General features: G+C 34.8%; 1 protein-coding gene across 8 annotated transcripts in view; it reads right to left on the minus strand.

Annotated features, from left to right (window-relative positions):
• Positions 1–1596: 1596 nt before the first annotated feature.
• HNRNPR (heterogeneous nuclear ribonucleoprotein R) overlaps positions 1597–14366 on the minus strand; it is a 36309-nt gene continuing 23539 nt past the window's right edge. For 2 of the 8 annotated variants that reach the window (XM_033114007.1, XM_033114003.1), the window contains 3 exons: positions 10299–10448; positions 8020–8141; positions 1602–7883 (listed from right to left, as the gene is read on the minus strand). In XM_033114007.1, the coding sequence (XP_032969898.1) occupies positions 7271–7883; positions 8020–8141; positions 10299–10448 (885 nt within the window). In that variant the 3' untranslated portion in view covers positions 1602–7270. Of the gene's footprint in view, positions 7884–8019; positions 8142–10298; positions 10449–14366 lie in introns of all 8 variants that reach the window. The other 6 variants (XM_033114006.1, XM_033113999.1, XM_033114000.1 and 3 more) reach the window with 6 other exon arrangements.

Consider the following 14366-nt stretch of genomic DNA (forward strand, 5'->3'; position numbering starts at 1 on the left):
TTATTTTAAAAGGCATGAACAAGTTGTATAATTTTATGACTAATTTAACCTCCTGATCTCTTATATGGATGGCTAGGCCTAAAAATCACCCTTTGGGAAATTTAAGTAAATAGATGAAACACTACTCTTGCTTATTAGTTTTTGGAGGAAATGTCTATACATGGTTGTGATTTTGGTCACAAATTTCAAGTCTAATAGAAATGTAATTTTTCTCATGGCTATAGGCAAAAAATATTCCCATATGTGAATATAATACACCCCACAGGAAAATACCTAATAAAATTTTGTTATTTCTAAAAACAATGAATAAATTCAGGGCTTTAGGTAGAGCAAAAAGATACCAATAGAGTCTAAGTTTAAAATGACTGTCAAAAGCAACTTCCCTTTATTTTTGGAAAAAATACACTACAAATCACTGAGTTGTCCCACCCCCACTTTGTCCCCCCCTACCTCCAGCTCTGCCAACACCTAAAGGTGCCCAAATTTAGATACTTTTGCTGTTAGAACATTTCCTATTTCAGTAAGTGACCTTTGATTTGGGGAGAATAGGAAAACAAAAACAATAAACGCTCTCTGGAAAATACTGGCCTAGATACGTATTTTGTCTCCTCTTTCTTAAAACAATAGTGTAATCACTTTTTCTTGCGCATACCTCATATTTAAATCTTCCTTCAAAGGAGAAAATGCAGAACACGTTATTATTCTTTTTGAATAGTTTCTTTCTCAATTTGTTTACAGATTAGAGGTCCCTCACTTTCCTCCATCTTTGTTATTAATGGTACAGTCTGCAGAGGAATAAGCACATTACTTCAAGTAAATTTCCATTCTGAGTTGCAGGACTTCGACCTTTATGACTACAGGAACTAATACCCCAAGGAAAAGAGGGCAAAAGAAAAACTACTACATTAGGGATGTCTTCAAGAGAATGGGATCAGTATTAAAAGAGAGACCTTTAAAAAGTTTACTTTCAACAACAAAAAAGTTTACTTTCAGAAACAAAGAGGGGGCTCTCTATATGGTACTTCTTGAACACTGGATATATTTCCAGATGATGCGTCTAAAGTAAACACAGCCTTCCTCAAATATTCCCTCATCACTTCCCTTCACTTGCTGGCATGTCATGTCAATTGGTTAAGGACACTGGGGGAATAAAATGCTTACTGAAAGTATCATACAAGTGTTTCCTTTTGTCCACCTGTTTTCTAGGATCATTTCTAATGTAGACATGCCACAATTTCATCAGAAAATTATCGGCAGCCTGTTATGCCAGAGCCAACATTCCTATCTGATCCCTGTAGACCAGCTCTAAACCCTAGTAAAGTTACTTCCTGGTACTTTAATAAACCCCCTCAAGTTCAATCCTTGTGTATTTTTACTATCTTACTCCTTTACTATTAGACCTTCCTTTGACAGGTGCCCAATCTAGTATGAAATTTGAGGACAGGAACTCCATTTGACTACAAAAGTCTCAAATACAGAACTACTGAATCAGTTTAGCACAATTGAACCCATCACACCCCACCCAAAATCACCAACACAACATTTTGAACATGTTAAATTTTATTAAAAATATTTAACATTGTACAAATATTCCAATACAGTAATGGTACCTGAACAACGTACCAAAAGCATGACTTTTTATTAAACTGCTGATTAAATTGTCTTGCAAATGTTTCTATTTTAATATTCTCATGTTACTATACGCATATCAGCAATGTAATATTTACAGGAGCTTTCAGCTCAATTATAGAAAACAGCCTTGTAACACAATACTAGACATAATAGGAGTACAATTCTACCTATGTTATTGACAGGCTACAGAAATCCCTTTTTCTAACCATCATAAATGAGAAATCAAGATAAGCAATGTTCCTGGGATCCTAACAAAGTTACTACATAAATTGAAAGCCCTTATTTATATTTGAGGAATGTAAGTTTCCCCCCACAATGCCTGCTTCTTTTCTGGTCCCACGAAATATAGTTTGTTGTTAATGTATAAAAGCAATGAATTTGCACTGTTTTCCTTAACTTATACGAACTGCTCAGAACTACTTGAGTGTTCCTATTGCTCACTGTAAAACTTCGCAAAGAGCACATTATTAAATGCAATATTTAAAGTTCTACATCCTGATCTTTTCTATCACTGATACATGCACAAACTGTGTCCGAAGAGAAACAAGCACCTTAACACAATGATGCAATCACTGAAATTCTTAAAGTATAATTCCACTGCAGTGACGTGTAGCTCGTCTACAGCAAGTTTACAGATCAGGGTTTATATTCATGACATCAACTAGCACACGTTTAACACCTAGGAGATTCTTCCTAGACTGATACACTCAACCAACAAGGAGGCATAATACTGAGGTGGTTCTCCAGGCATGAAAATCCGTAATTTTAATCATCAGTGCTTCTGTCATACTTTTCAGAAATACAGTTATTAAATTTCCTCAATTTATATTTTACCATCATGGAATCCCCTACTGAATATAAAAGATTTTAATTTTTAGCAATCGTCTAAAAATTGACTCTTAATTCTACCATATCTACTAATCCTATCAGCTGTCCTGGGTTTCAGACAAAACACAAGTTGTTAATTAATTTTTGTTTCTGCTACGTTTAAGGTCCTAACATTTCAGCTATGTACTTTCCTCGTGACCCAAAGTCATTATCAAATGTTCTTTAAATTTAGTCAACTATTGTTTTTCAAATTGCTAATACTTTTAAGTTTCGTTTTACAATGTTAGGATTTCTTTTGGAGGATTTAAAAATATAATTTCTCGTAGCGTTAAAACCCTCCATTCTATCAACACCTTCCTATTTTTACAAATACTAGTGTGCAACAAACATCTCTTAAGATGCATTACATGCTACCATACCCAATAAAAATGTAAATATAATGATGTAAATAAATATAATGAAGATATTAAAGGGACTGAAATCACAGTAAAATAAAGCAAATTTATTTTCTCTCCAAAAGACTATTTAGAGTCTATTTAATAAAGTGTCTATCTTCATTGCTTAAAATATACCCTGAGTATTTCATTACTTCATACTTGTAGGCCTTTCCTGCTAATCTACCAATTTGAGCATAAAGAGTATGAAGTACTTATTATATGTTCCTGTTAAGAACAGAATTATTTAAATTAAAACCTTATCTTTCTACAAGGCTGACATAAATGCCCACTTATAGGATATGGGCATTCTCCCATACTTAATGCCCCACTACTGATTTAAAAAAAAAAATAGGAAAAAATAAAGTTCTTACCAACAATTCCACTGGTTATCGTCCCCAGCGAACCCCACCTAGCAAGTCGACATCATGACATGTCAGGTCAGGGCAGCCTCAACCTCGCTTCCCTGATAGTCAGGTGATAAAAGGAAGGAGTTAAAACAGGAAAAGTACACTTGTAGATTTCTGGATAACATCTGAAAATGATTAAAAAACAAAACAAAACAAAAAACCCAGAGCTTCTGGTAACCTCTAAATAAAAAAATATATATGTATATATATCTTAAAAGGAAAAAAAACTTTTCTAGAAAGAGTAACAGTTAGCTACTTCAAATTAAATATTTATATTTAAATTATTGACCATTAAATAAGCAGTATTTTTAAAGCTTGGTGTTTGCATTTCAAAAATAAGAACTAATCAACAAACTTCTAATGCAAAAGTAAATATGCCTGGTTAATGGATTTGTCATTCTGGATTCTCTAGTCTGTCACCCAACCACCAGCTTACTCAGAACTAAGTTAACAGAAGCTCTCATTCTTAGAGAAACATAAACACACTTATAAATCCAGTGCACTCTTTCTATAAGGCTTTTCCATAACTGCTCACGCAAGAGACTCCGCATAATAAAGGACATTAACATTTCTTCCACGTACTTCAGTTGGTTTTCTTTAAGAATACTGGACAGCTCAGTTTAATAAAATTCTCTTTGGAAAATCAGAACAACAAATTTTAATGTAATTAGAAGCCTTTATAATTGACAATAGCCTTATAGCAAGTATTTACTGGAAGGGTTTGGTTTTACAAATAATACACAATTAATAAAACGTAGGTATGATTATCCAAATGATCAGGAGGCAAATGATGTAATGAGTTTCAAGAATATTATATGGCTTTACACTAGGAATGAAATTTTATGTCCCTTTTCTTTTGGAATTTAAAATGCATGTGTAATTTATTTTGATGTATGCTGACCTTTTTAAAAAGAGGGTTCACCCCCTAAGTCAGATTTCAAAGTCAAATGAGAGACAAATTATCTTCTAACAGAAAGCAATGGGCTTTCGTATGCAGAATAACCCCAGTAACTAAAAACTGAAAAATAATTATGCTGAACTCTTTTGTTTAAAAAAATTAAAACTAACTACAGAACCACAGTAATTCAATTTCCATATCAATTGATCAGGTAAACTTGAATTTATTAGAAATCTGGCAACTTATTAGAACTTTTTTGCTTTTAAAAAATTAAAACACCATCATATAAATACATACATTTAAGCAACTGCTATAAATGAGTGATCAAATAAAAATTAGCGTTCCATTATGGGGAAGGGGTATATTTATGTCAATCTCAGGTTGGTACCTACAAAGAAGAGTTCTACCTCAATATAAAGTATATGTTATTTCTCAACATACACATTACTGTAGCAGGCTCATAAATAAAAACAAACGAATTGGGTTGGGGAACAAAAAAGATGACAGGAGTGCAGAAAATCAAATTTTTCAGAAGTCATAATTTGTGCCTATTTAAAAAAACACCTAATACAAATCTAAAGACCTCCCTCAACTGACATTTTTCAAGTTTATATATTAGATTGTTAGATTTAGTTCTGTGAAAAGTTGAACTCTGAATCTATTTTCTCTGAATGCTGCTACAGCAATAGTTTACAAGACATCAACAAGAGAAAAGCTCTAAAGTGAGATTTAATGTTTATAAAGTTATGTTTTTTCTGTTCTACAAAATAGCCACACAAAAAAAACCTATAAAGCAATGTTAGAGGAACATTTCCACAGATATATTTTTAGTTGGTGAGAGTAAAATATAATTCGCAATTAAAAGGACTCTGACATGGAACCCAAGTTTTGTTCTTATGTTTTTGCTAAGGTTTGTATTTTAGGATGGGTGGTGGGGAGCACAATAAATTACTTTTGAGAATCACTTCTATTCCCCTAATTTTCTTGACAACTTTGTAGGTGGTACCAAAAAACTTTTAAGAAATACAAACAACTCAAATTTTATTTGTGGACCCTTTTTCTTTCCAAGAAAAATCAGGGTTTTATTTAAGTCTAATTTAGATTTACAGTTATAGCTTCAAATTTTACTTTCAAAGTTTAAAAGCAGCATTTAAGGAATGTTTGGTGTCTTCACTTGTACACATGGGCGTAAGAAAAACAACTGATCTAAGCTTTACCAAAATACCCATGTTGACTTGAAACTACTCTAAAACAGACTATATAATTTATCAGTTTAAAAAAACATAATAGGAATATTAATAATGTCTGTTAACTTACTGTACTATGTAGTAAGTACACTTTCAAAGAGAAATAAGATATACTTTCATCAGCAATGATCTCCTTAATCGAAATCAAGAGATGCCATGAAACCCACAATATGATTTAGCCAAATTCACAAAAAATTAAGTGACTTATGATTTTGAAATCTAATACTTCTGTCATAATAGACACCAAACAGGAACAAAACACAAAATAAAGGTGTGTCCATTTTAATTATTCCCCAATGGCTTATTTTTATAATTTAAAAACATTTTAGACCCACCTAAGAACAAAACGAAAGGGAAAATTTTATGGTAATTTGAAAGTGATCCAGACTTTTCTGCACTGTAAAGTTTGGATTCTTTTGTTCCTCTTATTCTCAAGCGAATAAGTCATTATAATAAATCAGAATTTCTAAAGGAAAGAGGGAAATAGATGTGATGCCTTGGCCAACAAAAAACGTTAGGGATTGTAAAAAATAAAAATAAGCAGTATTAACAGAAAGTCAAAAGTTATGTCTACTAGATATTTTTAAGCCTCTCTTATAGGGCATATGTTTCTCAAAGCAAATTTACGTAGCAATAGAAAATTATATTCCTAAACCAGTAACAAAGTGGTAGTCCCCATCATGTATACTAACATGAGTTTAGTCCGCAGTGCAATTGACGCCACAATACTAACATTTTTTTTTGTCATATGTATTCACTTATCCAGCAAATAAAGTTTTCAGACAACAAATTATCCTTTATAGAAAGAATGTGGGTCAAAATAAATTGCAGCCTGCTTCGCTAACCCCATTTCATTTAACGCAAATTATTCAATGCCTGCAAGAATGTTCAAAAGACTTTGAACCTGTTTTATAAAAGGATAAAATTTCAAAATTAGAAGAGACTATGAGAGAACACCAATCAATGAAGTGCTATTTGGAATAAATACTAGAATTTAGACTAATCCTCAGTCTGATAGCCACGATACATACTGGAATAGACAAGAAATTTTGCATGAATTTGATCACTCACATAGGCAGTTATAGTTTGAAAACAAAATTCCTTGCAAGGATTACGAATAAAATAATGTTTTAGGACACAATTGAATTTGAAATAGGTAATGTTTTGAATAGATTTTTGAGTTTTATTGAAATCTTACATGAACAAGAAATTGGAAATACAATCACATCAAAGAACAAATTGTCACGGCTTTGACGTTTGAGCCAAACAAATTTTGTAGGGTAGATTTCAAAAAGGTGTGAAGTTATAACAATTTAAAAACACAGTTAACCTACTTCTAGGAATGCAAAACATACAATCATAGGTTATTTTCAATACAAGAAAACTTAAATTTGTTTGCTTTAATTTCTTAAAACTACTAAGACAAAGCACTAGCTTGTATTTTTATTTACAGCATACTCCATACTCCTATGAAATCTATCTCAAATCCAAAAAATGAAACTGTCCAAAACCAAGGTTCTGCAAAATCATGATTTAACAGTGTGCTGAGTTTGTTTTGAAGCTAAAATGAAGCCTGAAACGATAAAAGCATTGTAACTCCCAGAATAAGGGAACTCTGCAAGCCCAATAATGTCCAAGAGCATTTATGAAAAGAGGAAAAAATAAAAAGACTTGAGTATATACACAATAGTGATTTCTTCGGCCCAATACAAATGGCAGCAAACTGCTACTTAAAGATGAAACAGTTAAGCCAATTTTTTTGAAGAATGTAGATCTAGTGCCAATCGTTCTTGCCAATATCATTTTCAAGCCCTCACTTGTCTATTTCCACTGTTGCCCATAAGTATCCTGATAAAATTCCTGGTTGTCATTATTGTAACCATAGTTACCAGAATAGTCACCACCTTGTTGAAGCGGCTGCTGAGCGATGGGTTGGGAACCCCAGTTCTGTTGGTTGTTGGTCTGACGACGCTTGGAATCAGGTTGGTTGTACCCATCTGCCTTTCTCTTGCCTCCTACATTGCCCCCACGATTGCCCCGAGCTCCACGGGAACCACGGCCTCTCTGCTGTTGTGCAGGACCCCCTCTGCCACCCCTAGAGCCTCTTGGTGGTCCCAAAGGTGCCCCCCTCTGTGAATAGCCAGCTCTACCTCTTGGAGGAGGTGCTCCCCGCCCCCTTGGTGGTGGTGGAGCACCGCGCCCTCCCCTTCCTCCTCCTCTTCCTCTTACTGCGTAGCCATCATCATAGCCGTAGTAGGGGTCTTCATAGCCTCCACGATAGTCGTGATAGTCGTAACCATAGTAATCATCATAGTAATCTTCATAGCCATAGTAATCGGGGGGGTAGCCATAGCCACCTCTCCCCCCGCCACGACCCCGACCTCTAATTGGAGGTGGCATGCGAGGAGGAGGGTGGTAGTAATAATCTTCATACCTGACAATGGAGGGGAGGGAGAAAAGAAAAAACAAATTAGTTTACTTCAAGACTCTTCCTGATTGTTCTAGTAACCTTATCTCCATTATCAAGTTATTCTCTGTTCAAAAATTGATTTACTAAAACGCAGACTCACGCAGTGCTTCTGGAGGCCTGTCTAGCGGCTTGGCGCTCTTTCCTTTTCTTGTCTGGTGGCTTGGCTAAGACTATTTCAATTTCTTCCCCTTCTATTTCTTTGCCATTCATTTCATCCATGGCCTACATAAAATTAGAAAAATAAATTTATTATACAACTAACAGTAGTTTAAAATATAACTACATAAACATATCTGTGCCAGTTAAAACACTAAACAATTTAAATATTTTAATTTGCAAAATATGAATCTAGCAGGAAAGTAAAAAAACACAAGAAAGTACTTCTTTCCCTCAATCTCACCTTCCTATATTAAAGTATATTAAGAATACTGATTCCCTACTATTTTAAAATGTAAAAGAGCTGCCAGAATTCCCTACTGCTGTTCCTTAGTTCCAAATAACTAACTCCTCGAATCTTTGTCATACCAAAGAAGCAAATTCACATATGGGAAAAATGCCAGAAACTTTTCAAGATTCAAATTTTTAAATAAACACATGGCATTCAACATGTAGGTCTTACACGGTTCTTCTATAAAAATTTTAAGGATTTGAAACACAAATGAGGTTACTAAATGAGGTTAGCAGTGAAACTCAACAAGAAGCTGACCAAAGAAGCCTAGGTTTTCCTCACAACACTTAACCTGAAACACACTTTGCCTGAACAGTTAAAAGGAGAGTCCAGAACAGGCCTGAACTAATGAAGTCTCAAGTACCTGCCTGGAGAGCAGTAATCAAAACATTCTATGCTCTAGTCCTCTATGCTGTTCCTCCTAACAGCCTCTGCCACACTTCAAGGTTCAGGTGACTCAGTAACAAAGTATCACCTCCTCATCATAGCTTTTCTATTTCCCTATACAATTTTTTCCTCTTTGGACATACATAAATTCTCTGTCCATAAAGAGCATCTGGTGATTTATAAGTATCTGGACTAAGATTAAGTCAGTCCTCCTCTAGATACTAATTTTCCTCCTTTACCATCTTAGCTTTTGGCTACTTCACCTAAAGAAACTAAATGAGTCTTGGAATAAACAAAAGAATGAAGCTCCTACTCTCTCCCCTACTATCCCTAAGAATGTGATTCCCAGTTGTTGAGCTACAAGTTTTATAATTGCATAGATTTCTTTGGCAAACCATCCTATCAGTTTTTATACAACCAGCTATTTAATACCAATTGAATCAAAGGAATATTTAGAAGGTATAAATTTAATTATCTGTGTTTCATTGGCAATTTAAGAAGACAAACATTAAATTCTGTACTAAGCTGTGAATTTTATAAGCAATATTGTCTAATTAATTAGCTGCCATCAAAAAGCAAACCGATAAATTCTAACTAGTCAAAGATTCTTCTATAAGGCACATTAAAAGCAGTACCCTGGGCAGGAAACAAAAACTGCTCAGCTAAGAGGTGGAACCACTCTATCTACAGAACATGTAGAAAAAGAACCAAGCCTGAGTAACTGAGGATTTTGGATCCATCTTCCTAATTACATAAAAAGGCTTTCATTAGTTTTTTCTCCACCAAACGAGAGAGAACAAGAGGAAGAAGAACCTGGAAATTTCACCCATCGAAGATGGTGCTGATCCATTATCAACAGAAAACAGCAGAGTATTCTCATTTTATGTTCTAGACACCATATGAAAACACCTTTTTCACACTTTTCATTTATATCATCAAGGAATGAATCAATGGTTATATGCAAGAAATATCTAACAATTGAAATTGGCGAAACATAGTCAATACTATTATAATTCTAAAATCACTCAAGACAAAATTATGAAGAACTAATCATTTCCTCAGAACACGTCTAGTGAATTAAATATGCTGCACTGTATGTAAAGTCATGTGTACACTGCTCAGTTTCTTTCATAGGCTCACAAACCAAGGTAAACAAAGTAGTTATACATTCATTACCTGTTTAGTATTTACAGCTGCTAATTACTATATACCTTGTAATGTTACAGGGCATCCTGCTGTCAAAGTTTAGGCTTACAAAAACAACACAGAGATTAAAAATAACTTGCCTGAACAACAAATAAATAAAATAAAAAACGGGAAAAAAACTTGCCTGAGAGCACAAACCCAGTTAGTAATAATCAGGTTTTGAAATATGGAGTCTTACCTGTTACACTACTACCACATTAGAGATTACTAAAAGAAAGTTCCAGAGTTCGGCAAAGCTGAAAACCAATTTTATTTCAGTTTTTAAAGTCACTTTATATATTTAGCAAGTTTCAACAAGAGAATTCAAATATCAAGAAGCAACATTTCAAAATTTCTACCTTAACAGCTGCTCCTCTGTCTTCAAAATGAACAAATGCATAATCTTTCAACTTCTTCACTCTTTCAAGTTTTCCAAATTCAGAAAATGACTTTTCCAGTATTTCTTCTGTCACTGTAGTAGCCAAGTTTCTCACAAATAAAACTTTCACCTAATACAACAAATACATAAAATTGGCTACTTAATTTTAGCTGGTCTTAAAGTATTTCTTCCTATTTTCATGACATAGGCTTTTCTTCTCTAACACATTAAATGCTATCATAAAAAGCATAAAAACTACCAACAAAATGATTCTGACATTAGTAGCCGATTGTAAGTTACTGGTTCGTTCTCCTGCCCTCCCATCAATGTACCTGACACTGTGAATAGGATGTCCAAGAAACCAACACATAATTATTACTAACTTACAAATTTAAGAGGTCCTTAAGGCCCCCCACCGACCAAAGTAAGTTTTTCTTTTTTTTACCCCTAGACCTGGATAAGCTAATTCTAAAATTCATATGAAAAAATAAACGAACAAGAATAGCCAGGAAAAAGATTAAAACAAAATTTAGAGACTAATCCTACCAGATACAATAAACTAAAATGCTTCAATCATTGAATCAGTGTAGTGTTAATCCGGATAAAGATAAAAGCTGGATCCGTATCTCACACTGTATACCAGGATAAACTCCAGAACCCCCAAAAAAAAAACCCACAAAAGGATGAGGGGGAGGGGGAAACATTATTAGAAGAAAATAATGTTATATAACACTTCACTGGGGAAGGCTTCGTGACTTAAAATTATAAACTATAAATCTACAATGTGTGAATTGAACTACTAAAACTATGACTTCTACATTGCAAAAAAAAAAATACTATAGGCAAAATAAAAAAAAAACAAACAATTTATATACCAGAGTTAACCTCTTGTATCAGTTCTAGAAAATAAGAAAAAAAATCAACAGAAAAACTGAATAGGAAAATAGACAAAATTCAATAATTATATGGTTCATACAAAGAAACACAAATGGCCCTTAAACATAGTAAAAACTTAAAACTCACGCATGATAAGAGAAGAAAAATCTTAACAGCTGAGATACCATTTGTTATCAGACTTGCAAAATCCAAAAGTTTGACCATACACTATATTGACGATGAGAAAAATAGGCCTCTTGTATTTTGCTGGTAGAGGGTAAAAGGGTACATATCTTACAGAGGGGAATACGGCAATCTTTATAACAACAGATCCATTTACCCTTTATCCCACAATTCTATCCCTGAGAATCTATCCTACAGATACATCTGCACTTGTATCAACTGACAAGCTTATTCATTACAGTATAATAATAAAAGATTAGAAACAATCCAATGTACAGATGGTTGAATATACCACAACACATCCACAGAATGGAATATTAAGTAGGCACAAAAAATGAGTAAGAGCTCCAAGAGCTCATATGAAGAAATTGCCAGGATACACTCTTGGTTTTTTTTTTCATGTCCAAAATAGGGATCCAACTTACAGTCAATGTGATAGGCAAGATGTGTCATAGTTTAATGGCAACATTTTATAATTTCTTAGTGGCACATGTAATAATGGTATACCTTCCTTAGAGCTGATGAAATAGAATGGTAACAGTGAATAAAACAAATATAAATCAGTGCATACAGTAAGTTACCAGCAAACACTTGTGTTAAAAGTAGGGAAAGTAAGGATATATACTCATATATGTCTGTATCTGCCTAATGAAACACTGAAAGGATAAATTGGAGACTACTAAAACTGGATGCCTATAGGATCCATGGGGGATATGGTAGATGTGGCTAGGAACTGAAGTGGGTCTTCTCTCTCTTGATTTTTGAGCTAAAGAAATATATTTCCTATTCAAACAAACAAACAAAAAAACCTAACATACCACTGAATAAATTTTTGCCTGAGGTTAAGAGCTATATGAATAAAAAAGAACTGGGGAGAAGATAATCAATTCAACAGGTGAAAACCATTTAACATTTTCCACCTCTACCCATTGTTTATTTTTCGCAATGCTGTCAATATTGAGGTCTAACCCTACATTAGATAGGCCTCCAGTGATTTACTTCTTTTGTTAACATGGAACTTTTCTTCTTTTCTGAAATGAAATCATAACATACTACATAAAAATTACTTGTCGAAATTGTGTTAAGAAAGATACATTTAGGCTCTTAGGTTCCATTTGATTATAAAACTGACCCAATTTGATAAAAGATCTTCAATAAATTGTAACACTGACAGAATGAAATAGCAGAAGTTTTACTCTACTGGGTAAACTCCCCATTAGAAAACAATAAAGGAGTCAGTATTAATCAATCAACTTTATTCAATCTTTATTGTTCAAGTTTATAGAGGTCTCCTTTACATTCTGAAACTTGTTTTTGATCCAGGAAGAATAGTTACTAGAATAAAATCTTGAGGTTTTCTAACCCTATAAAAAGATTTAAGATATGTTTCAATGTGAAAGGTTACCAGAGTATGTGAAAAATGGTCAATAAGCAAATTAGAAGCTACACTTTAGATTTTCTGGGGATTTTGTTCCCCACTTCTATGTGTAATATATTTATAATGCTATTTTAAAAATGCTTTTATAGATAAGCAACACTTAGGCTACACTTAATTTCTATAAGGTGGATTCAAAGTTGTAAGAGATCTGAAGGTATTTTTCCAACCCCAATAAAACAGATGACATCCAAGTTCAGTAAGTTTGCCCAGTCACAATTGTATTAGAAGAAACAAGTGAAACTGAAATCAACCTAGTAAAAAGATCAGGGCTATTTAGATTACTAGTCCCTGTCCTAGATACCCATCTATTCAAGGAATGTGAGAAATAGATACTGAGCAGCACATGTGAACGCCTCTCCGGTTTACTCTCAATGGATGTTCTCTGCTTCACCCAAAGGTATTTTTGTGTATGAAAACTTTATTAACACTATAATATAAACTGGGGCGGTCCTCCAAACTAACCAAAGTGAGAACTGCCTCCCCAGAACCTGGAATAAAAAGCTGAGGAAAAGATTCCTCAGTCCAGAAGAATCTAACTATTAATTTATGGCCATTCATTGAGCTGCCGTCTCCCTGAGAAGCGAAAAGACATATACCAAAATACTCAAAAACTCACAAAAAGCAGCAGAGATGCAACTCTGTGCCCCTTCAGTCCCAGGGATCATCCCAAGGAAAGCCTAAGAACCAGGATTCATTGTACCATCATTTACCAGGCAAAGATCTTGGCAATGCAAGTCTAGGGCACAGGAGGAAAAAGAGGTCCTTCTACAGGACTTGCCATGCATACTTTGCCAGTACCATGTGACAGCAAACATGATAACCCTTTGCCTTTCTTCATAGGGACAATACTCTAAGGGAACTTTGTCATTAAAAAAGATTAAAAAGAAAAATAAAAATTAGCTATAAATCTAAATACAGTAATTCACGGATATGTAATCAAAGTCACAGTCTAGTCAATGAAGACTGTAATTCATAATCTCCCAAATTTTACTTCTCTCTTTACTCAATAAGATCCCGTCCTTATTCCCTTTTTTAAAACCTATGTATTGGGCCAGCCCGGTGGCTCAGGTAGTTGGAGCGCCGTGCTCCTAACACCGAGGTTACTGGTTCGATTTCCACATGGGCCAGTGAGCTGCGCCCTCTTAAGATTGTGAACAACTGTTCTCCCTGGAGCTGGGCTGCTGTGAGCAGCCGGAGGTTGATGTGAGCTGCTGTGGGCTGCTGAGCACTGCCACGGGCTACCGTGTGCCGCCGTGAGCAGCTGATGGCCAACGTGAGCGGCCGGCAGCCAGCAAGAGCTGCCGTGAGCTGCTGTGAGGCTGGCGACCGACCGCCTCAGCCGGGGGGAGCACAAGGCTCATAACACCAGCATGGGCCAGGGAGCTGGGTCCTACACAACTAGACTGAGAAACAACGGCTTGAACCAGAGTGGACGGTGACGGTGGGAGTGGGGGAGGCGGAAGAAGGGGGGTAAAAAAAAAAAACACAAAAAATAAACCTGTGTATCCCTCATAGTGCCTAGCACTAAACAAGCTCTCAGTGTGTATACAA

Source organism: Rhinolophus ferrumequinum, chromosome 9 (genome assembly GCF_004115265.2).
Source record: "Rhinolophus ferrumequinum isolate MPI-CBG mRhiFer1 chromosome 9, mRhiFer1_v1.p, whole genome shotgun sequence".
In the NCBI taxonomy this organism is placed as follows: domain Eukaryota; kingdom Metazoa; phylum Chordata; class Mammalia; order Chiroptera; family Rhinolophidae; genus Rhinolophus; species Rhinolophus ferrumequinum.